The 25,254-nt window shown below is 45.6% G+C and overlaps 1 protein-coding gene across 4 annotated transcripts in view; it reads right to left on the bottom strand.

Moving 5' to 3' along the window:
• CCDC88A (coiled-coil domain containing 88A) overlaps positions 1-25,254 on the bottom strand; it is a 552,486-nt gene that overhangs the window by 269,678 nt on the left and 257,554 nt on the right. For all 4 annotated transcript variants that reach the window (XM_030196448.1, XM_030196447.1, XM_030196444.1 and 1 more), the window contains 2 exons: positions 24,592-24,750; positions 17,242-17,388 (listed from right to left, as the gene is read on the bottom strand). In XM_030196448.1, the coding sequence (XP_030052308.1) occupies positions 17,242-17,388; positions 24,592-24,750 (306 nt within the window). The remainder of the gene's footprint in view (positions 1-17,241; positions 17,389-24,591; positions 24,751-25,254) is intronic.

The raw sequence follows: 25,254 nt of genomic DNA, 5'->3' as shown, positions 1-25,254 counted from the left end.
CTCCAACATTCTCTTATCTCATTGGAGCAAAGAGATATCAAAGTAAAGGTATAAATCAGGTTTGGGTTTTTTTTTTTTGTTTTACATTGTTGTGTGCTCTTACATGACTGAGTGAAATCCTCTTTTGTCTTTCAGGCCTGCCCTGCTTCATTGGCGGTTTTCCATCTCTGTAATACTTGTCCATTCCGTTCCGGGTCCTGATCATGTGATCCATCGATGTAAGCGTCAGACCCACAAAACATTCAAATTGAAGTCACTGGCTGCAGGTAATGCTCCTTGGGTGAACTACTTGGAGCAAACTCGTAAAAATTCATTTATGGTAACGTATTTCCCAAGGTTTCTACTACTCTCTTGGATTTTCTTTTTCTCTCTTATACCATTTTCGTCCCCCATGGAACCAGGCTCATACCGTATTCCAGTCCTCCACTGCTCTCAAGAGTAGAGTGCTAGACTGCATCCACCATGCTCACATTTCTTGATAGATTGTTTGCTGCTCGGTCGTCCTTATCTTTTCAACATTCATTAGTAATGAGTCTTTTAAACTGTTGGGTGTCGCATATGAAATCTGCCTTACTCTATGACTTACTAACATCATCATCTTGTAAGGTGCTAGGTTTAACTAACCTTGTCTTAAAACAGGAGAAGAACCATTTCACTACCAAAGTCTGCCACCTGGTTTTCAGTCTTTCTATAATTCACGTTCCTCCCACAAAGGTCAAGGTTTGGCTCTTATTTTCCCAAATTCTTTCCTTGTCCTAGAAGTTTCTTCTCCTTTTTTGTATCCAGAAATTCTGATTGCTTGTTTCCTCACTGATTTCCGTTCATCTTATGCTCATCTATTGTCCTCTTTCCTCTCATCAACTACAGCGAGATTCTATCCTCCAGAATAGATGAGGGGCCTTTTCGCTTCTCAAACCTATTATTAATGGGAGATTTTAATATTCATGTAGATACTCCATCACACCCCCTCCCTCTGTATTTTCTTATCTTTTCTGCAGGACCTAAACCTGCAACAACACGTAATATTTCCCACACATCTTGAACGTCAAACATTAGATTATTACCAAATTAAACTCTTCTTTTGCCTTGGATAGGTTTTCATTTAAGTCCTTACCATAGGCTGACCATTATGCTGTTTCCTGTTGTCTTCTCTTTACTAGAAATTCATCTTTTGTGTGCGACCCTTCTGGTTGCCCTAGTTTCAGATCTCGTCAACTATCTCAACGAGATCCAGCGCAATGTCCTCCACTTTTTACCTTTTTTTCCTATTTCATTTCCCTTTCTCTTGATTCTCAGGCTTAGTGTTGGAATATGTCTATTGAAATAGATCTTGACTCCTTTGCTCCAATTAGGGAGCATTCTTTCTTCACACACTCCTCCACTTCATGGTACTATTTCTCAAAGCAGATTGCATCAACTCCTAATGTACCCAAGTCTCTTTTACGGCTTACAGGCCAAATCACAAAGCAAAATTCTTCAAAATTGCTCCCATCTTTACCATCTCTGGATACCATTCTTCATTCTTTTATTTCTAAGGTAGGCAACTGTATAAAGTCATTCTCTACCTCTCTGAGTTCTACAACGAGCCCTTCTCATATGGACTCCCCTATCTCATCAAAATTATCCTTGTCCTGGTCCTCTTCCCCCACCCTCCCACTTCCCTCATTACTTTCACTAATCTATAATGCTCTGTTCGCCTGACTACCTGTCCTCTTGATTCGGTACTCTCTCAGCTTAAATTACCTAACCAAGGTCTTCTTGCCCTTGCATAATTCTGCACAGTTTATCTACTAGAATGATCCCTTCGAATTGAAAAAAGGCAATTGTGTTCCCTATTTTAAAGAACCCATGCCTTGATCCTTCTATTCCTAAAAATTTTCATCCTGTGTCTAATCTCTGCTTATCAAAAGTGGCAGAAAAAGTGGTCCATACCTAACTTCTTGCCCATGTTGAACTCAAGTTCTTCATCCACGTCAAGCAGGTTTCCACCAACATCATAATACAGAAACTGTTATTACTTTCTTACTCAGCGATCAACATAATTTCCTTGACAGATGTGATTTTGTTCTTATTGTCTCACTAGATCGATCTGCAGTCTTCAACTTAGTTATCACTCTCTTCTGCTTTCTCAGCTTTCACAAATAAGGCTCACGGGTACAGTATACAATTGTTTTTCTTCCTTCTTGTTGTCAGACTGCTTCCTTATCTTAGTCACTGCACTCTGGAGTCCTTCAGTGCTCTATACTATCTCCTCTACTTTTTAATATCTTCATTGGTCCGTTGGCAAAATTAATTCAATCGCATATTAGATTCTTTATCTATGCAGATCCTATAATATTTCACTGTCTCTCCCCAATCTTCAGTCTCTCCAAGACTGTCTATCAGCTCTAGCTACTTGGCTTGCCTTAAGTTAATGTCAAACCCTGACAAGACTACTGCATGTTGGGTCACAGGACCATTACCTCAACCTCAACTGAGCCCCTTTCATTTTGGTCTTCCTATAACTCCTGTCACAACCTTTAGCTATAAAAACAGATTTCAGAGGTTCTTAACTCAGGTTTTGCTGTTCTAAATACACTTCATTATTTATGAAATTTACTTGATTTTGCATCATTACATACTGCAAACGCATACTTTTATAATGCCTCATCTTGACTATTGCAACATTGTCTATATGGGTCTTCCCACCTCACAAATTAAGCGCCTCCAGACCCTTCAGAACTGGGCAGCCAAACTGCTCTGTATGGCCAGAAAACAAGATCATATATTTCCCCTTTTTGTCCATCTACACTGGTTTCCTATACAGTTTTGGATTCTTTTCAAGGTTCTATCTTTGACACATAAAGCATATTACTTGGGTTCTGCCTCTTATCTTTCAAGTTTAACTATTCCTTATTTACACACCTTCTTTTAATTTGTGGTCTTTGGATGCTAATCAATTAGTACTCCCTCGTCCAAGAGAAGCTCATCTTGAGACTACTAGGCATTTGGTATTCAACTTTTTATCTCCTAAATTGTGGATTGACCTGCCCAATTATATTCCAAATAAACAATCTTTTACCAAGTTAAAAAGCCCATCTTAAGGTTCACTCTTTTCAATTAGCTTTTTAGATACAGTAGATGGCCACCTCCTGTCAGATGGGCCAACCTGCAATACTGAGGATATGTGTGCTTGCTCTATTTGACTGCTACTGTTCTATTTTGATATGGCATTCCTTTCTTTTAATATACTATTTTAACTGTTAGTGATTGTACACTACCTAGATCCATGTCTTGGTATACGTGGTATAAAAAGTTTTAATAAACTATAAACTAAAGTTGAATAGCTCTAGCCCATATGTTGGTGGGTGACTAGACTACAAGAGTAGTGATTTATATGTGCTACATGCATTAAGTACACTCCAGTGAAATATGTGTCATAAATGTCAAAATTCTGCATAATTCCCCAGGGGGTACCATAATGGTGTTGGTGTTCCGCAGGGGTGCTACCATCCCTGGAAGCAGTACAGTGTGCTTTTTGCCTCCCTCAACTTCCCCCCCAAAAACCATGGTGGCCCAAATGGCACTCTCACACTTTCCAACCCATTCCCTTCCCCCTCAATCTGTGGTGGCTCCACTGCACCTCCCCCCACACAAAATCTGTAGTGACCCAGTACCTCCCTTTCACTTCCCTCCCCTAAAAGGGCCCTCCCCCCCACACATACAAAACTCTGTGGTGACCCAGTACCTCCCCTTTCACCTTCCTCCCCTAATTAGCCTCTCCAAAAATCCTTGGTTGCCCCATGGCTTCCTTCACCCTCTTCTCAAAAAAACCACCCTGGTAACCCAAGTGGTCCACTGGCTCTTCTCTTCAGCCCACATCCACCCCAAAAAACATTGTGGATGATGGCAGTTAAAGACCAATATGACCCATCCAGTATGCTCAGAAGGGGTGTGAGGGCAGTACCTACCATGTAAAGCGAATGCTACATACCTGTAGAAGGTATTCTCCGAGGACAGCAGGCTGATCGTTCTCACTGATGGGTGACGTCCATGGCAGCCCCTCAAATCGGAATCTTCACTAGCAAAAGCCTTTGCTAGCCCTCGCGCGCCGATGTGCACCGCGCATGCGCGGCCGTCTTCCCGCCCGAAACCGGCTCGTGCCGGCCAGTCTTCTTTTGTCCGCGCTCGGTACGGTCGTGTTTACGCCGTTCACACCCCAAAAGTCGACCTCGCGCGTCTTTTTTGGACTTCGCTACGAAAAAAAAAAAACCCCCATTCGGAAGGAGACCTTTTCGGTCTGTTCCCCTTCCTATATTTCTAGTTTTTGCCCCGTGAAGTTTTCTTTCGTCGTCGGGGTAGGCCCTTTTGAGGCTTTGGTTCGAAGTTTTTCTTCCCCTTTTTTGTGGTGCCATCTTCGCCATTACGAGTTTTGATCTCGCCGGCGCGATTTTTCCGCCCATGACATCGAAGTCTCCCAGCGGCTTCAAGAAGTGCACCCAGTGCGCCCAGGTAATCTCACTCACTGATAGACACGCGTCGTGTCTTCAGTGTCTGGGGGCTGGGCACCGCCCGCAGGCCTGTAGTCTGCGCTCTCTTTTACAAAAGCGGACTCAGGTAGCGAGATTGGCCCAGTGGAACGTTTTGTTCTCTGGCTCTTCGTCGGCATCGGGAGTATCTAGTGCATCGACGTCGCCAGCGTCCAGACCTTCATCCTTGGCCGCGATTGCATCGAGTGCATCGAGGCATCGACCCTCTGCATCGGGGCTGAGACACCGGAAGGCTGCGTCGGCGGTACCGGGACCTCCTCGTCTGCTGATGTCGTCGGACGGTGGTGCTTCGTCTGGAGTGCAGGTGAGGGCTGTCCATTCCCCTGCTGGTGGCGGTGAGCCTTCGGGTGGGTCTCCCCCTACCCTTAGGGCTCCTGCGGTACAGCCCCCCCGAGACCGACCTTCTTCGGCCTCGAGGAAGCGACGGCTGGATTCTACGTCCTCCTCGTCGGTGCCGGGAAGCTTCGTCCCAAGAAGTCGAAGAAGCATCGACACCGGTCCCCTTCCCATGTCGGCACTGAGAGCTCTGGGTCACCGAGGGAGTCGGCACCCAGCAGGCAATCTTGGTTTCTACTCTATCGCTCTTTAATGATCCACTATATTTATTCCATTCCTTTTTGAATTCCAGCATTGTTCTTGTTTCTACCACCTCCTTCAGGAGGGTTTCCAGGCATTCACCACTCTTTCCATGAAGAAATATTTCTTGAGGTTGCTTTTGATTCTACCTCCTTGTAACCTCATACTGTACCATCTAGTTTTAGAGCTACCATTTACTTGAAGTATTTAAAAATCTGTATCATCTCTCCTCTGTCCTTCCTCTCTCTAAAGTATACATATCTCTAGTCTCTTCTCTTATGTCTTCTGATGGAGATCTCTTACCATTTTGGTTGCTTATTACTGTATTGACTCCAGTCTCTTTACATCCTTAGCAATGGTCTCCAAAACTAAAAACAAAATGCCAAGTGATGTTGTACCTGTGTCTTGAACAACGCATTATCATCACCTCCTTCCTGCTGACTATGTAGCCTAGAATCCTTCTGGCTTTGCCCACCACCTGCCATTTTGAGATTCTCAGACATTAAAACCTTGAGGACTTCTTCATAGTCCATGCACATCAGCTTCTCCTCTCCTATCACATACAGCTCCCTTGGGTTTTTGCACACCAATGCCCAGATGATCAGAAGCAAACACAGACGCTAGAGGCTGTTAGCGCTATACTAGTGCCTAAGTTTGCTGCCTGCGTTTGCTACTGCTCCATGATCAGAGCCCCCGAGCACATGAAACAAGGTGCGTGTGGGCTCTGAACGCAACTAGCATGCAAAAGCATGCAAAACAGGGCTCTTATCGCAAGTAGCATGCAAATGCATGCTAAATTTATTCCTCCCTCCTCCTCTATTGGCACTGCCTCAAAATACTGGGATGTACTGGGCGGGGCTCCACACCATTCTCCCTTATATGGGCTCTATTCGAGGGGATGGTGGTGGGGGGGGGGGGGGTAGGGGAGCTGGAGACCCACCAAATCTCCAACCCCCCCCCCCCCCCCGAACTTGCGCATGCTCAGGGATAATCCTCCCACACTTTACCCTATGATCAGAGATAATAGCTTAGCAGGGTTTAAAAAAGGTTTGGATATCTTCCTGAAAGAAAGGTCCATAAGCCATTATTAACATGGACTTGGGGAATATCCACTGCTTATTCCTAGGATCATAAACATCATAAAATGTATTGCAATGTTTTGGGATCTTGCCAGGTACTTGTAACCTGGATTGGCCACTGTAGCAAACAGGATGCTGGGCTTGATGAACCTTCAGTCTGTCCCAATATGGCAACACTTACGTTCTTACGAGTGGTGGAACTGGGGAGTTATTTGGATTGAAACAGATAGTATTCCCATGGATTGAGACCACTGAGAGGAGAATGTCCACTGAGCAATTCAAAAGTGGAGTTCAGACAATGGTGTTATACAGACCATTAAAGCCATGTGACGAGGAGGCAAAGCATTTGACAAGCAGATATATGAGTCGACGGTATACCTGATTGGTGAGATGTAGTATATTGTTCGTCCTCAGTTGAGAGAGAAATGCTGAACCTTGAGTTATGTCAAGGAGTACCCCTATGAAATATAAAGTCTGTACCAGCTGAAGATGTGATATGGGGTACTTGATGACAAACCTAAGGAGTTCAAGAAGTCTTATCATGGACTGAATGGGGGTACTTGATGACAAGTCTTATCATGGACTGAATGGAAGTGTTGGTGGACTCCTGAGAGACTCCTGTGATTAGCCAATCGTCCAGATATGGGAATATGTGGATGCCCCACCTTGTGAAGTATTGCAGCAACTACTACTAGACACTTCGTGACTACTCGAGGAGTCGAAGCCAAGCCAAACGGTAAGACCTTGTATTGACAGTTAAGAGCTCCACAGCAGAAGCGGAGAAATTTTCTGTGTGCAGGGAGAGTAGATATATGAGTATATACCTCACTGAGGTTTAGAGAGCAAAGCCAATTGTTCAGCTGTATCATGGGAAGTGGTGACTCCAAGGATAGTACGCAAAATTTTCTTTGAGGAGAAACTTGTTCAGCTCTCATAGATTGAGAAACGGATATACTTCCCCTGGATTTTATTTTTGGAATAAGAAAATATCTGCAGATAGAACCCTCAACTCCTTGTACGGCAGAGGAACTGGTTCTATTACATTCTGCTGGAAGGCAGAGAGCTCTTCTTGAAGAAAAGCCATTTGGAGGGAGCTGAAGCAAAATGCTCTTGGTGGATGATCGGAGGGACTTTTTGCCAACACAGAGAGTAGCTGGGTTGAATAGTATGAAGGACATATCAGTTGGATGCTATGAGAGGCCATCCCTGTTGGAAGAGAGTAAGTCTCTCTCCGACAGGTATGTCACTTGGCACGGACAACTGTTCTGTGGAAATGCTCTATAGGAATGAGTAAATAATTAGGTTGTTGTTTAGAATGAGAAAGCATCTGGGATTTTGACCCTGCTGTTATCTTGGATGTGAGCATTGGGGTGTAGTCAGTTGAGGAGGAGGCCCAGGGGTGCAATGGCACTTAGATGTATAGCTCTTGGAACGTCAATATACTCCCTGAAATATTCTAGTAGAAGCAGCAGTAGTAGTAGTAGTTTGAGGCCTAGATAGAGTCTTTAATGCATCTCTACGTTTTTTTAATTAGATCGGCCACCTCCTCAACTTTGTCACCAAACAAGTATTGTCCACGACAAGGGACATCTGATAGACGCTCCTGGACAGCAGATTCAAGGTTGGAGACTCTGAGCCAGGATAACTGATGCACTGTTACTGCTAAGGCGGAAATATGTGAGGAGAGATCAGAGGCCTGCCTCGCAAGATATTTACAACAGTCTAGAAGTTTTCTGTGAAGTTACATAAGAACATAAGAATAGCCATACTGGGTCAGACCAATGGTCCATCTAGCCTAGTATCCTATTTCCAACCGTGGCCAATCCAGGTCACAAGTACCTGGCAAAAACCCAAATAGTAGCAACATTCAATGCTACCAAGAGTAACTATTCATTGGGAGCATTCCTCCAGGAAGCATTTCCAAAAATGCTACCCTGGAGAATTTGGATTTCGGCTTTCTACATAAGAGCCTAAATTTGGCTTCCAGACCCTCCCTCCCACATTTTCCTATGTCACTGGTACTGGCATGCACCAGGACAGCTGGCTCCTCCTCAGCACTACCTGAAATCCTATCTAGGTGACGTTAAAGGTCCACAACTTTTGCACAAGGCAGGCAAGTGACCAGGCAACCCTGATGTCTACCAGCCACCCAGCTATCTACATTCCTAATGATTGAATCACCAACTATAACAGCTGTCCTAACCCTACCAACCTAGGCAGAATTTCATTGGTGCGAGAAGCTATTGCATTCCTGGCAGGCAGGTCCTGGCTACAGGATTACTTCCTACTTCACCAAGGTGATGCTCTCCTTTTAGAGTGGAGTGGAGGAGTAGCCTAGTGGTTAGTGCAGTGGACTTTGATCCTGGGGAACTGAGTTCGATTTCCACTTCAGCTCCTTGTGACTCTGGGCAAAATAAGTACCTGAATATATGTAAACCGTTTTGAATGTAGTTGCAAAATACCTCAGAAAGGCGGTATATCAAGTCCCATTTCAAAAAGTTGGTATGAAAGGGGAGGTGCTACTGTTGGGAGATTTCAATTTGTCTGACATGGATTGGAACATCCTGTCTGCGGAATCGGAAAGAAGTAGGGCGATTGTGGATGCCTGTCAAACTGTCTTGCTCAGACAAATGGTGACAGAACCCACGAGGGACAGGTCGACGCAGGATCTAGTGCTCACTAATGGAGGTAGTGTTTCCGATATCCGGAAGGGTGCCCACCTATGTAATAGTGATCACACCGTATGGTTTGATATAAGGATGAAGGCGGAGTGCGGACGCACAAAACTCAAAGTACTGGATTTCAGACGTACTGATTTTGATAAAATAGGGGAATACCTGAAGAAGGAGCAGTTGGTGTGGAAAAACAGGGGTCCAAGCTAAAGGCTGCTATAAATATGGCGACTGATCTTTTTGGAAAGTAACAAAAACAAGAGAAGCAGGAAGCCTATATGGTTCTCCAAACAAGTAGCTGAAAAAATAAGAGCAAAAGAGGCTTTGTTCAAGAAATACAAAAGAATGCAACGAGAGTATCACGGAAAAGATTATCGGATTAAACTGAAAGAAGCGAAGAGGGAAATACGGCTAGCGAAAGCACTAGTGGAAGAAAAATGGCTAAAGATGTAAAGAGAAGTGACAAGACGCTGTTCAAATATATTGGAGAAGAGAGAAGAGATAGGAATGGAATTGCGAGACTGAAAGATAATGAGAATGGCTATGTGGAAAGTGATGAAGATGAAGCGAACGTGCTAAACAATTATTTCTCTTCGGTGTTCAGGGAGGAAAATCCTGGAAAAGGACCGTGGTTGGCTGCCGAGGGAACGTCTGGGAATGGAGTGGATACTGCGCCGTTTACGGAAGAAAGAGTTTATAAACAGCTGGAGAATCTGAAGGTGAACAAAGCTATGGAGCCGGATAGGACACATCCCAGGATACTGTGGGAGCTCAGAGAGGTCCTGGCAGGACCTCTTAAAAATTTATTTAATAGATCTTTAGAGACGGGAAAGGTTCCGCGAGATTGGAGACGAGCGGATGTGGTCCCTCATCACAAAAGTGGAGACAGGGAAGAAGTGGGAAACTACAGTCTCACGTCGGTGGTAGGAAAAATAATGGAGTCGCTGCTGAAAGGATAGCTAACTTTCTAGAAGCCGACGGATTACAGGACCCGAGGCAACATGGCTTTACCAAAGGAAAATCCTGCCAAACGAATCTTATTGACTTCTTTGACTGGGTGACCAAAGAACTGGATGAGGGACGTGCGCTAGATGTAATCTACTTGGACTTCAGCAAAGCCTTTGATACGGTCCCCCACAGAAGACTCGTGAATAAGCTGAAAGGGTTGAACTTAGGACCGAAAGTGGTGAACTGGATAAGGAACTGGTTGACTGACAGGTGGCAGAGGGTGGTGGTAAATGGAATCCGCTCAGAGGAAAGGAAGGTGAGCAGTGGAGTTCTTCAGGGGTCGGTGCTGGGGCCTATTCTGTTTAATATATTTGTTGGAGATATTGCTGAAGGGTTGGAAGGAAAGGTGTGCCTTTTTCCAGATGACACGAAAATAGCCAATACAGTGAATACCCTGGAGGGAGTTGAAACGAGAAGGGATCTACGAATGTTAGAAGAATGGTCGAGGGTCTGGCAGTTAAAATTTAATATAATCAATACAAAGTACCTGGGGTATCTAGTTCTCTCCTGCTTTCAAAGAATCAAAAACTGCTTTACAAATAGAAACCCTTGATTATTTTTTTCAACTTTTTTTCATATGTTTTTAATATCATAAATAGCTTTAATATGATTAATTTATTATAAATATAATACAGTGCTCAGTTGTGCATATTAACAATCACTCTGCATGATTGACTATAATATGTAATCACTTATACATCACTGCACTGTGTCCCTAACTACCTCCATTATTAGAATCAGAAAGCTCTTTGTATTTCAATATACACTATCAGTTATATTGGTCTCAAAGTACTTATCTTGAAACGGTATCTTGAGGCACTACTTGCAACAACGTGTCGTAGTCCATATATCCGGAGTGAATGATAAATGTGAAGGTGTGCTTGTGCTCTCTTAAAATTGTTCCTCTAACTTCAAAACGACATAGTTCCTCAACCACTTGGGTACTCCTCTCCTCGTAATGATCATCCCAACACCAGCTGTGTTTCGCAACGCAGTTGCTTCATCAGGGGAATTAACATATCCTAGAAGTTAGAAACATCATATTTCAGGCCATTGTGTACGAGTCAAAATGTCAAGAAGTGCAGACTGATGCACTTGGGGTGCAGAAACCCAAAAGAGAGATACCGGTTAGGAGGGGAGAGATTAGTAAGCTCGACTCGGAAGAGAGACCTTGGGGTGTTGGTGTCGGAGGATCTGAAGGTGAAGAAACAATGCGACAAGGCAACGGCCGTGGCCAGAAGGATGCTAGGCTGCGTAGAGAGGGGCATAACCAGCAGAAGAAAGGAGGTGTTGATGCCCCTCTACAAGTCGTTGGGGAGGCCCCACTTGGAGTATTGTGTTCAGTTTTGGAGGCCGTATCTTGTTAAAGATGTAAAAAGACTGGAAGCGGTGCAAAGAAAAGCTACAAAAATGGTATGGGATTTGCGTTTCAAATTGTACGAGAGACTTGCTGACCTGAACATGTATACCTTGGAAGAAAGGAGAAACAGGGGTGATATGATACAGATGTTCAAATATTTGAAAGGTATTAATCCGCACACGAACCTTTTCCGGAGACGGGAAGGCGGTAGAACTAGAGGACATGAATTGAGGTTGAAGGGAGGCAGACTCAGGACTAATGTCAGGAAGTATTTTTTCACAGAGAGGGTGGTGGATATGTGGAATGCCTTCCCGTGGGAGGTGGTGGAGATGAAAACGGTAATGGAATTCAAACATGCGTGGGATAAACATAAAGGAATCCTGTTTAGAAGGAATGGTTCCGTGGAATCTTAGCGGAGATTGGGTGGCAACGCCGGTAATTGGAAACAAAACGGGAGCTGGGCAGACTTCTACGGTCTACGCCCTGATCGTGACTGAATAGATAGGGATGGGCTGGAGTGTAAATGTTAAGGGGCTTCAATGTTAGCTTCAGAACTTAGTACAAAAACAGTACTGGGCAGACTTCTATGGTCTGTGCCCTGAGAAAGGCAAGGACAAATCAAACTCGGGTATACATATAAAGTATCACATACCATGTAAAATGAGTTTATCTTGTTGGGCAGACTGGATGGACTGTACAGGTCTTTATCTGCTGTCATTTACTATATGTTACTAAGGTTCATTCTCCCAATATGGGTTCAGCATTTGACCTCTTCTTCCTTTATCTCCTTGGTCCAGCATCCCTCTCCCTCCCATAGGTCCAGCACCTGCCTCCCATCGCTCCAGCCCCCCTTGTAAGCCCACATCTCTCTCCATTCCCTCCAGTCCTCCCCTGCATATCCAGCACCTCTCTCCATTCGCTCCAGCCCCCCATGCATGCCCAGCACCTCTCCCCATTCCCTCCCACCCACATATCCAGCACCTCTCTCCCTTCCCTTCCACCCCCACCCAAATATCCAGCATCTCTCCCCCTTCCCTCCCACCCTAAATATCCAGGAACTCTTTCACTTTCCTCCCTCTACATATCCAGCACCTTTCTCCCTTCCCTTCCTTCCCCTTGCAGTTCCACATCTCTATCCCTTTCTTTTAGCACTTCCTTACATGCCCAGTGCCTCTCTCCCTTCTCTCCAACCTCCCACCCGCATGCATGCATGTCCAACGCCTCTCTCCCCTCCCACAGTTCCGGTACTGCCACCTCCGTGACTTCCTTATCCTCCTCCCATTCCTGCAGCGGCACTTGCACTTCATCCTATCATTGCCACTCAGCAGGAACTCCACACAGGCCTGTGTTGGGGTCTTCTCTCTGCTACGTCTCACCCTGCCTACGTAAACAGGATGTTGCATCACTGGGTCAGACATGGTAGAGGGAAGGTCCCGACGCACTGTGTGGAGTTCCTGCCTGGCGGCATGATAGCATTTAAGTGCAGGCGCCACCATGGAAGGGGGAGGAGGGTAAGAAAGACATGAAATTGCCAGAACTGCGAGAGGGGAGAGAGGCGCTGCACATGCAAGGGTTTGATGCTTCCAAAGAACTAGGCACTGGACATGCAGGAGATTGGAGGGAAGGGAGAGAGGGGATGTTTAATTTTCATTGGCTGGAGTGTAGCACTTCTAGGTGGGTCTGAACCAAGCCTGGGTGGCCACCCGTAGCTACGCCCCTGGGTCAGAGCAGACACCACTGAAAAATAAAGTGCAACAAAGAGAAAATAATATCCTGCAAACCAGCGTAATAGGGGTTAACATGAACATGTTAGCCGAATAAATGCTGCCCACATAGTCTGAACCAAACGTGGGTACTACTGACTCAAAATTAGCGGCTGCCCCACAAGAAAACTTGCAGAACTTGTCAGGATTGTAGTGAATCACAACAACAACAAAAAACACATCAAGATACTCAAAATAGGTCTCTAGCATCAGACTCTGACAAAGAGAGAACTGAGAAAAATACCACCACCAGTAATAATAAAGACACAATCCCCCCTTTGAGAGACTCTAATACTTAACATCCTTCACTTTAATTGAAGGAGGTAACCAAGACGTCTGGGAGGGAAGTTGTGACTATAAATAGCCCACAGAAAGAATGAACACATTAAATGAACTTAAAGTATAGTGCTGCAAAAACTAACACTGTTGTTGACATTAATAATAGTTGAAAGGAATCAGAAGAAACAGGCAGTATACTTTCTGTTTGAAGTCAGACTGTAGTACCTTATGTAGTGGTGGGGGAGCAGAGAAGGGACTCAGCACCAGCCTCAACTGCTTTCAATGAAAACTGCACCAGGAGGAAGCCCCTACTTAGCAGACTGGGAGCATCTCAACCCTAAGAACCCCATCACGGATAGGGGTAAGGGAAGAGAAGGATCTTGGCACCACCAAGTATTTCCAGAGAAACTGCACTGTTCTTCTCCAATTAGAAGAAACGAAGCCCAAGACAGAGAAGATACTTACCTGTAGCATGTATTCTCAGAGGACAGCAGGCCTTAAATTCTCAAAATTTGGTAATGCGATCCCGTGTTGCCCGGTCCGGAACTTTTAACAAGCTTTAAAAGAGTTTCTGTGTCTGGACTACATTGTAAACATGCCAGTGTAGAGCGATAAATATTGTATGTTGTCTAATGAGAATTTTCAATAAAAGACTTCTTACAAATAAAAATAAAAAAAAAAGAGTTTCTGTGGAGCACAAGGCACACTCCACTGCGAATGCGTGTCTTCCCTCTTGTCGTGAAGGCACGGTTACTATTACAGCATAAAAAGAAAAAATAGGAGACAACTCCAAGAGGAGGGATTGTGAGAATTTAAGACCTGCTGTCCTCAGAGAATACCTGCTACAGGCAAGTATTTTTTGCTTTCTCAAAGGACAACCAGGCCATAATTCTCACAATTCGGGTATCCCTAGAATCCAGGGCCATTGAAAACAGCAAATATTGGTCAATTGGGTATCACAACGGTGAGGACAGTACTCAGATTAACTTGAAATTATATACAAACTGAGTGAGAGTGCAAACTGGAACAGAATAAAACGGACCTAGGGGGGTGATGACCGAAGGGCTACCGACGTAGCCATGTCTCTGACATTGTGAGCCTTGACATGACCTTCCAGGGTCAGCCTAGCCTGGGCATAAATGAAAAAAAAAGCAATCTGTCAGCCAATTAGAAATTGTGCATTTCACCTGTTGGAATCAAAAGAAACAAAAAGTTGGGCGGCCTGCATGTGGGGCATAGTACACTCCAAGTAAAAGGCCAATGCTCGCTTGCAGTTCAAGGTGTGCAAGGTGCTCTCGCCAGGATGGGCATGAGGTCGGAGAAAGAATGATGGCAAGACAATCGACTGGTTCAGAAGGAACTCCGACACCACCTTTGGCAGGAATCCAGTGGCTCAAAAGGAGCTTTCATCAGCTGGGTGAGAACAACGTTGAGGTCCTATGAAACAGGCTGAGGTTTGACAGGGGACTTTGACAAAAGCAACCCTCTCATGAAGTGAACGATAGGCTGTCAAGAGATACACACTAATTGCACTGAGATGAACTCTTACAGAATTGGTCTTGAGACCAGACTCGGATAGGTGTAGAAGGTATTCAAGCAGGATCTGTGTAGGGTAGGAAATAGAACCTAGGGCATTGCCTTTACAAAAGATGGCAACCCTCCTTCATTTAAAAGAGTAACACCTCTTAGTGGAATCTTTCTTGGAAGCCAGCAAGACCTGGGAGACACTCTCTGGAAGACCCAAGGAAGCAAATTCTAGGCTCTCAACATCCAGGCTGTGAGGGCCAGACTGAAGGCTGGGATGCAGAAGAAATCCCTCGTTCTCTGTGATGAGGTAGGAAAACACTCCAATCTCCACGGTTCTTTGGAGTATAACTCCAGGAGAAGAGGGAACCAGATCTGCTGAGGCCAGTAAGACGTAATCAAAACCATGGTCCCACAGTCTTGCTTGAGTTTCAGCAAAGTCTTCCCCCAGTGAAGGAGGATGGCATCTGACATTAGTCTGTCGTGGGTCTACAGCCTAGAACAGAACGGAGGGACTTTGTGATTCATGAGAGTGGCAAAGAGATCTACCGAGGGAGTGCCTCATGCTCGGAAGATCTCTCGGGCAAAGCTCATGTTGAGAGACCACTCATGCGGTCGCAAAACCCTGCTCAGTCTGTCAGTCAGACTATTATTTTTGCCCGCAAGATACATGGCTTGAAGGACACGTCATGCCAGTGAGACCAATGCTACATCCAGATGGCCTCCTGACACAGAGGATGTGATCAGGTGTCCATCTGCTTTTTGGTGTAATACATGGCAACCTGATTGTCTTTTTGAATGAGTAAAATTTGGAGGACAGCAGATCTCTGAAAGCCTTTAGAGTGTTCCAGATTGCCCGAAGCTCAAGGAGATTGATCTGAAGATGTGTTTCCTGGACAGACCATGCACCTTGAGTGTGAAGCCCATCTACATGAGCTTCCCAACCCAGGAGAGATGCATCTGTTGTCAGCATTTTTTGCAATCAAGGAATTTGGAATGGAAGACCCAGAGTCAAATTGGATCGAATGGTCCACCACAACAAAGAGCGAGCAAGCACCAGGGGCACACGGATGACATCTTCCAGACCCCCTGTAGCTTGGCACCACTGAGAAGACACCACAGGAGAGGACAGGGCTGGGCGCTGCCATTGAACATATCTCAATTTACACCTTCCCAATTGCAAAGGTATCAAATACAAAACCTACTATGCATCAAGTTTCTCCTTTTTGGGTAGTCAACTTTGGAATGCTCTACCAAGACCCATCCGAGCAATTAACAACTATTTACCATTCAGGAAAATGTTAAAGACCCATTTTTTCAAGCAAGCTTACCCTAATGGACCAATTTAATTCTACCAGCCCACCTAAAATACTCCTGCTCTGACGATGACACTGACACCAATTATACCTCTCACCTTATTTTCAAATCCCCTTATACTCAATCTCCAATTTTTTCCTCTCCATCCTTTTTACCATATCCCTCCCAATCTCCTTCTGTTTTACCTTTCCTATCATATCCTTGTATAGCTTCTCTATTCCAATTCATATATTCTTGGGCATTGTTGCCACTGTGTTTATCACAGTTTATAATATTCTTCCTACATGCCCTTTGTAATGCTTTTTACTATGTAAGCAGCTATGCTTATCACAGTTTATAATATTCCTCTTACATGTTCTTTGTAATGCTTTTTTTTTTTACTATGTAAGCCGCATTGAGCCTGCTGTTTGTGGGAAAGCGCGGGGAACAAATGTAATAAATAGATAAATAGATTTTGCAGGCAGCGCCAATGAAAGAGGAGGAAGGTTGCCTCCCTATTCCAACTTAAGGTAGGAGGGTGGGGAAGGGCCTCTAGACCCCCAGGTGGGAGGGGGATTGACCCACGGCCCACCAGTGACATCTGAGGGATGTTGGGGGGTCAGGGGGGGGGGCGCATGCTCAGGCACAATCCTTCCGCACTTCTACCCAATGATCAGAGAGAACTGTGTGCTTAAATTTGTATGCAATTATCTCTGATCATAAGTACTGTAAAGCCATAGGTGCAGTAAAGCCCCGTGCTGTTCCAGCGCTCTTTTTAGAACGCTGTTTGGAACAGCGCAGGGCTTTTGATCATCTGCCCATAAGTGACTTGTCTAAGGTCAAAAGGTACATTAGTGGGATCAGAACCCTGGCTTTTCTGGTTCTCAGCTTACTGTTAATGTAGGGAAAGCAGCATAACAAATATTCCTAAATAAATAAAATTCATTTTCATATTTTGATTAACTTATTGTCCAAAAGTCACTGTTCATTAGAACCTTACACATTTTGAATATCTAGAATAATGCTAAGCAAATTAATTAAATGAAAACTATATTTTTTCACCAGAGGCCTCCATTTTTCCCCGTGTTAAAATGAAAATATAATAGCACATTATAAAGTATTAAAAAGACTACATAAATTATATTACATATTTACCATCTCCATATCATGAAACTTAGCCTTTAGCTGTAGATTTTCTTTTTCTAGTTCATGTAATTTGTCAGAACGAGCTCGGACTCCCTCTAGTTGATCTTCCAGCATTGTCTTTGTTTCCAAGAGTACTTGATTATCTTCTTTTAACTCCTACATGAATTATGAAGATATCAATAATGCAATAAAATATACTTAGAGAAAGCTGCACATATGCAGTTTTGTATGCCGAAGTATGAGTAGCTCCTCTAAGAAATTCCTACACATATCCTGGAAATCACCAGCAGGCTCTAAAATTGCCCTATGAAAGAAGGGGGGGGGGGGGGGGCTCTCCATTTCAATCTCATTACTAAAAAGAGTTCAGATAAGACTCCAGCAAGAATCACAGTTTCAAAATGGTGAACTATGGGGCACAATACTATTAAGCAACTAAGATAGTATACGGGCTGATATTCAGCAGTGCAGCTGATAGCAAAGTTTACCAGATAGCACTCAGGACAGCCCTCTGGTACAACCAAACATTGAATGGATACTTTTAGTCATTATAGCACTGATATTTAGCACTATCAGGCTAAATTGAAACCATCCACCTTGAATACCCAAATCAGGAGGAAGAGGGGATTAAATCAAAGACTGGAAGGTACCAGGACAAATCTTCTATTGGTCTCAGTGTTCCAAAAAAGGGACTAAAATGAAGATACATACCTGTAGCAGGTATTCTCCGAGGACAGCAGGCTCAATATTCTCACTGATGGGTCGTCGTCCGCGACGGCCCAGGAGACCGGAACTTGAAAGCAAAAAAAGAACTCTCCAGAACGCACCGTCGCGCGGGCCGAACACACTGCGCATGTGCGAACGGCTTCCCGCCCGCGACGCGAGCGTGCCCCTACTCAGTTTAATAAAAAGCAAAGAATAGAACTGTAACAACTCCAACGGGGAGGAGGGAGGGTTGTGAGAATATTGAGCCTGCTGTCCTCGGAGAATACCTTTCTCCAAGGACAAGCAGACTCAATATTCTCACTGATGGGGTACCCATAGCCCCCAGGCTCACTCAAAATAATAAACATTGGTCAATAGGGCCTTGCAACGGCGAGGACATAACAGAGATTGACCTGAAAATAAATTCAACTTGGTGAGAGTGTAGCCTGGAACAGAACAGAAATGGGCCTAGGAGGGTGGAGTTGGATTCTAAACCCCGAACAGATTCTGCAGCACCAACTGTCCAAACCGACTGTCGTGTCGGCTATCCTGCTGAAGGCAGTAGTGAGATGTGACTGTGTGGACAGAAGACCAGGTTACGGCCTTGCAAATCGCTTCAATGGAGGATAACTTCAAGTGAGCCACAGACGCAGCCATGGCTCTAACATTATGAGCCGTGACATGGCCCTCCAGAGTCAGCCCAACTTGGGCGTAAGTGAAGGAAATGCAATCCGCTAGCCAATTAGAGATGGTGCGTTTTCCGATGGCGACTCCCCTCCTGTTGGGATTAAAAGAAACAAACAGCTGGGCGGACTGTCTGCAGGGCTTTGTCTGCTCCATGTAAAAGGCCAATGCTCTCTTACAGTCCAAGGTGTGCAACTTGTCTTCACCAGGGCTGGTATGTGGACGGGGAAAAAATGTTGGCAAGACAATTGACTGGTTCAGATGGAACTCCGACAACACCTTCGGCAAGAACTTAGGGTGAGTTCGGAGGACTACTCTGTTATGATGAAATTTAATATAAGGTGCATGCACTGCCAGGGCTTGGAGCTCACTGACCCTACGAGCTGAAGTAACAGCCACCAAGAAAATGACCTTCCAGGTCAAGTACTTCAGATGACAGGAATTCAGCGGCTCAAAAAGAGGCTTCATCAGCTGGGTGAGAATAACACTGAGATCCCATGACACTGGTGGAGGTTTGACAGGGGCTTTGACAAAAGCAACCCTCTCATGAAGCGAACAACTAAAGGCTGTCCAGAGATAGGCTGACCTTCTACACATTGATGGTAAGCACTGATTGCACTAAGGTGAACTCTTCTGGAGTTGGTCTTGAGACCAGACTCTGACAAGTGTAGAAGGTATTCGGGACATGAGAAAGGATCTAGGACCTTGCTGTCACACCAGACGGCAAACCTCCTCCATTTGAAAGAGTAACACTTTTTCGTGGAATCTTTCCTAGAAGCAAGGAAAACTCGGGAAACACCCTCCGAAAGACCTAAAGAGACAACTTTGAAGCTCTCAACATCCAGGCCGTGAGAGCCAGAGACTGGAGGTTGGTATGTAGAAGCACCCCCTCGTTCTGGGTGATGAGGGTCGGAAAACACTCCAATCTCCAGGGTTCTTCAAAGGACAACTCCAGAAGAAGAGGGAACCAGATCTGACGGGGCCAAAAGGGTGCAATCAGAATCATGGTTCCGCAGTCTCACTTGAGTTTCAGCAAAGTCTTCCCTACTAGAGGTGTGGGAGGATACGCATACAGAATTCCTCACCCCCAATGTAGGAGAAAGACATCTGACGCTAGTCTGTCATGGGCCTGAAGTCTGGAACAAAATTGAGGGACTTTGTGATTTGTCTGAGTGGCAAAAAGATCCACCGAGGGGGTGCCCCACGCTCGGAAGATCTTGTGGACAATGTCCATGTTGAATGACCACTCGTGAGGTTGCATGATCCTGCTCAACTTGTTGGCCAGACTGTTGTTTACGCCTGCCAGATATGTGGCCTGGAGAAACATGCAGTGGTGGTGCGCCAAAAAACCACGTCCGGACAGCTTCCTGACACAGAGGGCGAGATCCGGTGCCCCCCTGCTTGTTAGTGTAGTACATTGCAACCTGATTGTCTGTCTGAATTAAAACAATTTGACTGGACAGCCGATCTCTGAAAGCCTTGAGAGCGTTCCAGATCACTCTTAATTCCAGGAGGTTGATCTGAAGATCCTTTTCCTGATAGGACCAAGCTCCTTGAGTGTGAATCCCATCTACATGAGCTCCCCACCCCAGGAGCGATGCATCCGTTGTCAGCACTTTTTGCGGCTGAGCAATCTGAAATGGAAGTCCCAATGTCAAATTGGATCGAATGGTCCACCAGTGAAGGGAAGTGCAAAAATCGGTGGAGAGATGGATGACATCCTCTAGATCCCCTGTGGCCTTGCACCACTGGGAAGCTAGGGTCCATTGAGCTGATCTCATATGTAGGTGTGCCATGGGAGTTACATGAACTGTGGAAGCCATGTGCCCTAAAAGTCTCAACATCTGCCAAGCTGTGATCTGTCGAGATGCTTGAGCCAAAGACACTAGGGTCAAGAGGTTGTCTGCCCTTGCCTGGGGAAGATAAGCCCGAGACGTCTGTGTGTCCAACAGAGCTCCAATGAACTCCAATTTCTGAACCGGGACACGGTGGGATTTGGGATAATTGATTACGAACCCCAGTAGCTCTAGCACTCGAATAGTCATCCGCATGGACTGTAGAGCTCCTGCCTCCGAGGTGCTCTTCACCAGCCAATTGTCGAGATAAGGGAACACATGCACTCCCAGTCTGCGTAGCGATGCTGCGACAACTGCCAGGCATTTTGTAAAGACCCTGGGCGCAGACGAGAGGCCAAAGGGCAATACACAGTACTGAAAGTGCCGAGTTCCCAATTGAAATCGTAGATACTTCCTGTGAGCTGGAAGAATCGAGATGTGAGTATAGGCATCCTTTATGTCCAGAGAGCATAGCCAATCGTTTTCTTGAATCATGGGAAGAAGGGTGCCGAGGGAAGCCATCCTGAATTTTTCTCAGACTAGGAATTTGTTCAGGGCCCTGAGGTCTAGGATGGGACGCATCCCCCCAGTTTTCTTTTGCACAAGGAAGTACCTGGAATAGAATCCCAGCCCTTCTTCCCCTGGTGGAACGGGTTCGACCGCATTGGCCTTTAGAAGGGCAGAGAGTTCCTCTGCAAGTACCTGCTTGTGCTGGAAGCTGAAGGATTGAGCTCTCGGTGGGCAATTTGGAGGCCTGGACACCAGATTGAGAGTGTATCCTAACTGGACTATTTGAAGAACCCACCTGTAGGAGGTTAAAAGAGGCCACCTTTGGTGAAAAAATATCAACCTCCCCCCGACAGGCAAGCCACACAGCATGGACACTTTTACTGTGGCTATGCTGCACTGGAGCCAGTCAAAAGCCCATCCCTTGCTTTTGCTGGGGAACCCTAGGGGCCCATAGGCGCACACTGTTGACGGGAACGTGCATGCTGGGACTGAGCCTGAACCAGCTGCCGAGAAGCAGGAGTGTACCTACACCTGTTATAGGAATAGGGAGCACTCCTGTTCCCTCAAAAAAACCTCCTAGATGAGGAGGCGGTAGCAGAAGATGTCCGGCAAGAGAGAGAATCCATGGCATTATGATGCTTTTTTATCTGATCGACCATGTCCTCTACTTTTTCTCCAAAAAGATTCTCCCCCCCAGAAAGGAACATCCGCCATTTGCTGCTGGGTCTTATGATCCAGGTCAGAGACATGCAGCCATGAGAGTCTGCGCATCACTATACCTTGAGCAGCTACTCGGGAAGCCACATCAAAAGTGTCATAAGACCCCCTGGCCAGGAATTTGCGACATGTCTTCTACTGCCTGACCACCTGGTGAAAAGGTTCAGCAAGCTCCGGAGGAAGTGCTTCAACTAAACTGGACAGTTGCCTCACCGAGTTCCGCAAGTGGATGCTCGTGTAGAGCTGGTAAGTTTGGATCTTGGCGGCGAGCATAGCGGCCTGATACGTTCTCCTCCCAAAAGAATCCAAGGTCCTAGACTCTCTGCCTGGGGGGCGCCGAGGCATAGTCTCTAGTACTCTTGGCTCTTCTGAGAGCAGAGTCCACCACCATGGAATCATGAGGAAGTTGGGCCTTCATCATTACAGGCTCTCCATGGACTCTGTACTGGGACTCGGATTTTTTGGGGACCACTGGATTAGAAAGAGGGCACGACCAATTTCACATAAGCACTTCCCTCAGTGTATTATGCAAGGGGGCCGTAGCAACCTCAGCAGGCGGAGAAGGATAATCCAAGACCTCGAGCATCTTGGCCCTGGGCTCATCCACAACCTCCATAGGGAATGGAATGTCCTTAGACATTTCCCGAACAAAAGATGAAAAAGAGAGACTCTCAGGTGGAGACATTCTACTCTCAAATGGCAGAGTAGGATCAGAGGGGAACCCCACATGACTCCTCCTCCGAAAAGTATCTGAGGTCTTCCATCTCTTCCCACGAGCACTCATCGGTATTGGACAAAAGCTCCCTAAGAGCAGCCCGAACCCGAGCCTGTCTCGACGTCGAGGATCGACGACCTCGTGGGGGGTGTTGAGAAGTCGACTCCTGCCTGGACTCCGGCGAAGCTTCCTCCACCGCCGTCGAGGGGGAATCGACCGGGGTGGCAGCCAACACCAGTACCGCAAGTGGTACCGAGGACAGGGACCTCCTCACAGGTGATGGCCCAGATGCTGCCTCTGCAGTCGGTACGGAAGGCGCAAGCACCCCCGACACCGAGGCAGGCTGGCGAAGCAACCCTTCCAGAAGCCTTGGAAGAAGGATCCTGTTGTGCTCGTCGAGAGCTTCCATCGGAAAAGGCTGGGGGGCCGGTGCAGGAGTCGGTTGCAGAAACTGAGGAGGCTCAAGAGCAGGCACCAGGCTGCCAGATGACCGGTGCATCGGCACCTCCTGAATGGAGGGTGAGCGGTCCTCCCGGAGCCGACGCTTCTCGGGTGCAGACTCCTCCCCAGAGCTCTCGGTACTGTGCATGGAAGGAGATCAATAACAGTGCTTCTTAGCCTTCGCTCGACGCCCGTCATCGAGACTCCTCAGCACCAAAGAGGAGGACGTAGAATCCTCACGCCTCCTCGGGGCCAGGTCCGACGCAGATCAGTCCTGGGGTGCCTGCATAGCAGTAGGCCTCGAGATAGGTGGAGACCCACTCAATGCCTCGCTGCTCCCAGCTTGATGCGGTCTTTCGGCAGCCATTACCTGGACTCTCGGTGTCGCTATTTCCCTCGACGTCGATGTCCTCGGTACCGATGTCAATGCCGACGTCGAAGGACCGGACCAATCTGGAAAATGTTTCTCACACTGAGCCTCTTGAGCCACTTGGGTCAGTTTCTTCATCAATTTACACAGCTTACAGGCAGCTGGAAGATGGTCGGGCCCAAGACACTGAAGACACCAGGCGTAGGGGTCGGTACTCGAGATGGTCCAGTTGCAGCGAGTACAACGCTTGAAGCCGCTAGGAGTCCTCGATGACATGGACGGAAAAACAGCGGTGGCGAAATTAAAAGGCTCGATGGTACCAAATAAAAAGGCACACAAAAAAAAGGGGGGGCAAAAAAAACCCCGGCCGAGCAGCCTAAGGACGGCCGCAACGAAAACGAAAGGAAACTTAAAGAAGGTGACAAAAACTAAGAAAAATAAGGAAAAACAGCGGGAAGCTGAAAAAGCTAAAAAAAAAAGAGGCGTTAAACACCAAAAAAACAGTCTCCCGAGCCGCTCTGAAGCGCGAAGAAAAAGCACGTCTTCACTTTGAAGCAGATCAAAGAAAACTGAGTAGGGGCACAGTTGCATCGCGGGAAGCCATTCGCGCAGTGCGTTCGGCCCGCGTGACAGCACATTCTGGAGAGTTCTTTTTTTTCTTTCAAGTTCCGGTCTCCTGGGCCGTCGCGGACGACGATCCATCAGTGAGAATATTGAGCCTGCTTGTCCTCGGAGAAGTAATACTTCCAAGTAGTTTAACCTGGTCATGAAAGGATGAGGAAAATGCCTAGTCCAACTAAAGCAGCCAGGTATGAGGTAAGAATTTAAGAGCCTAATGGCTTCCCCTGTATCTTTCAATTATTACTGTTATGTTAATGCTGCTTTTATACCACCTTCCTTGAATGAAATTTAACCCAAAACAGTTTACAGCAAAAGTAAAATGAACAAATGAAAATGTCTACATTTCAACATATTTTCCATTTTTTGATGCAGTAAAACATTATCTTTTATCAGTCAGGCATAAGTATCCTGAACAAAATTAACCTTAAGACTCTGCTGGAGTTATTGCTTCACAATACTTCCCTGCAGAACATGTTGTTCATACTTGCTCACCACCTCGAAATGCAAGTCAATTTTTGGAACCACTATATATTCTATGGAAGCAAAAATGAAGTATTGTATCTGAAGGAAACTGACCTTCAGAAGCCTTAAAATCCAAACTATAATCAAGAGCTACCAAAGTTTTCTTCTTAGGAATTACTGAATATTCTGAAGCTGTCATATCTCTGGGTTCCACCCAAAACTATAGTTTGTTCAACATTCAAAAGCTAAACCCTCAAGGAAGAAATGGGACAGCAATTAAGACTTCTTTTTCAACAATGTACCTCAACTCTGGCTTTGTAAAATTCAATATCGTGCATTCGCTCCTTGTATCGGTTGACTTCACTGTCAAGCTTGTCAACTCTGACCGCCTTTTCTCGTAGTGCATCTAATTCATCACGATATACTCTGGCAGATCGAGCATCAGCAAGCAGATTCATATTCTGGTAAATAAATGACAATGAAAAATGATGCAACATACATAAAATTAAACAAAATGGAATCATTTACCTGTAATGCTTATTCTTTAATGATAGTAGCTCAAGGGAGGAACTTTTATTAGTCACATGATCTGCATCATGCATATTGAAGAAGGAATACTTGGCGCATGGCATTCAGTGAATATGAAAGTAGTCAACATCACGCCGAAAGGGTAGAAGATGCTACAGAAGTATTTTCCCAGAAAAAGTTCCGGCTCATAGTATTATTATTATTACATTTGTACCCCTCGCGCTTTACCATCAGAGAATAAACATTTCACTTTCTCTAAAGACAAGTAGCCTTAGTAGATGTATCCTGGCGATTAGTTAGCTAACAGCTGTCTAAATAAAATATGAGAAATAGCAATGCCAAAAAGAGGCATAAAAGCAAATATTTATGACAAAAGAAATCTGTTTTATCATTTTGCCCATTTTATATTATCTATTTACTTTCAAGGATACAAAAAT

The sequence above is a fragment of the Microcaecilia unicolor genome, chromosome 3 (assembly GCF_901765095.1).
Source record: "Microcaecilia unicolor chromosome 3, aMicUni1.1, whole genome shotgun sequence".
Lineage (NCBI taxonomy): Eukaryota > Metazoa > Chordata > Amphibia > Gymnophiona > Siphonopidae > Microcaecilia > Microcaecilia unicolor.
This window is presented reverse-complemented; position numbering and strand designations above follow the sequence as displayed.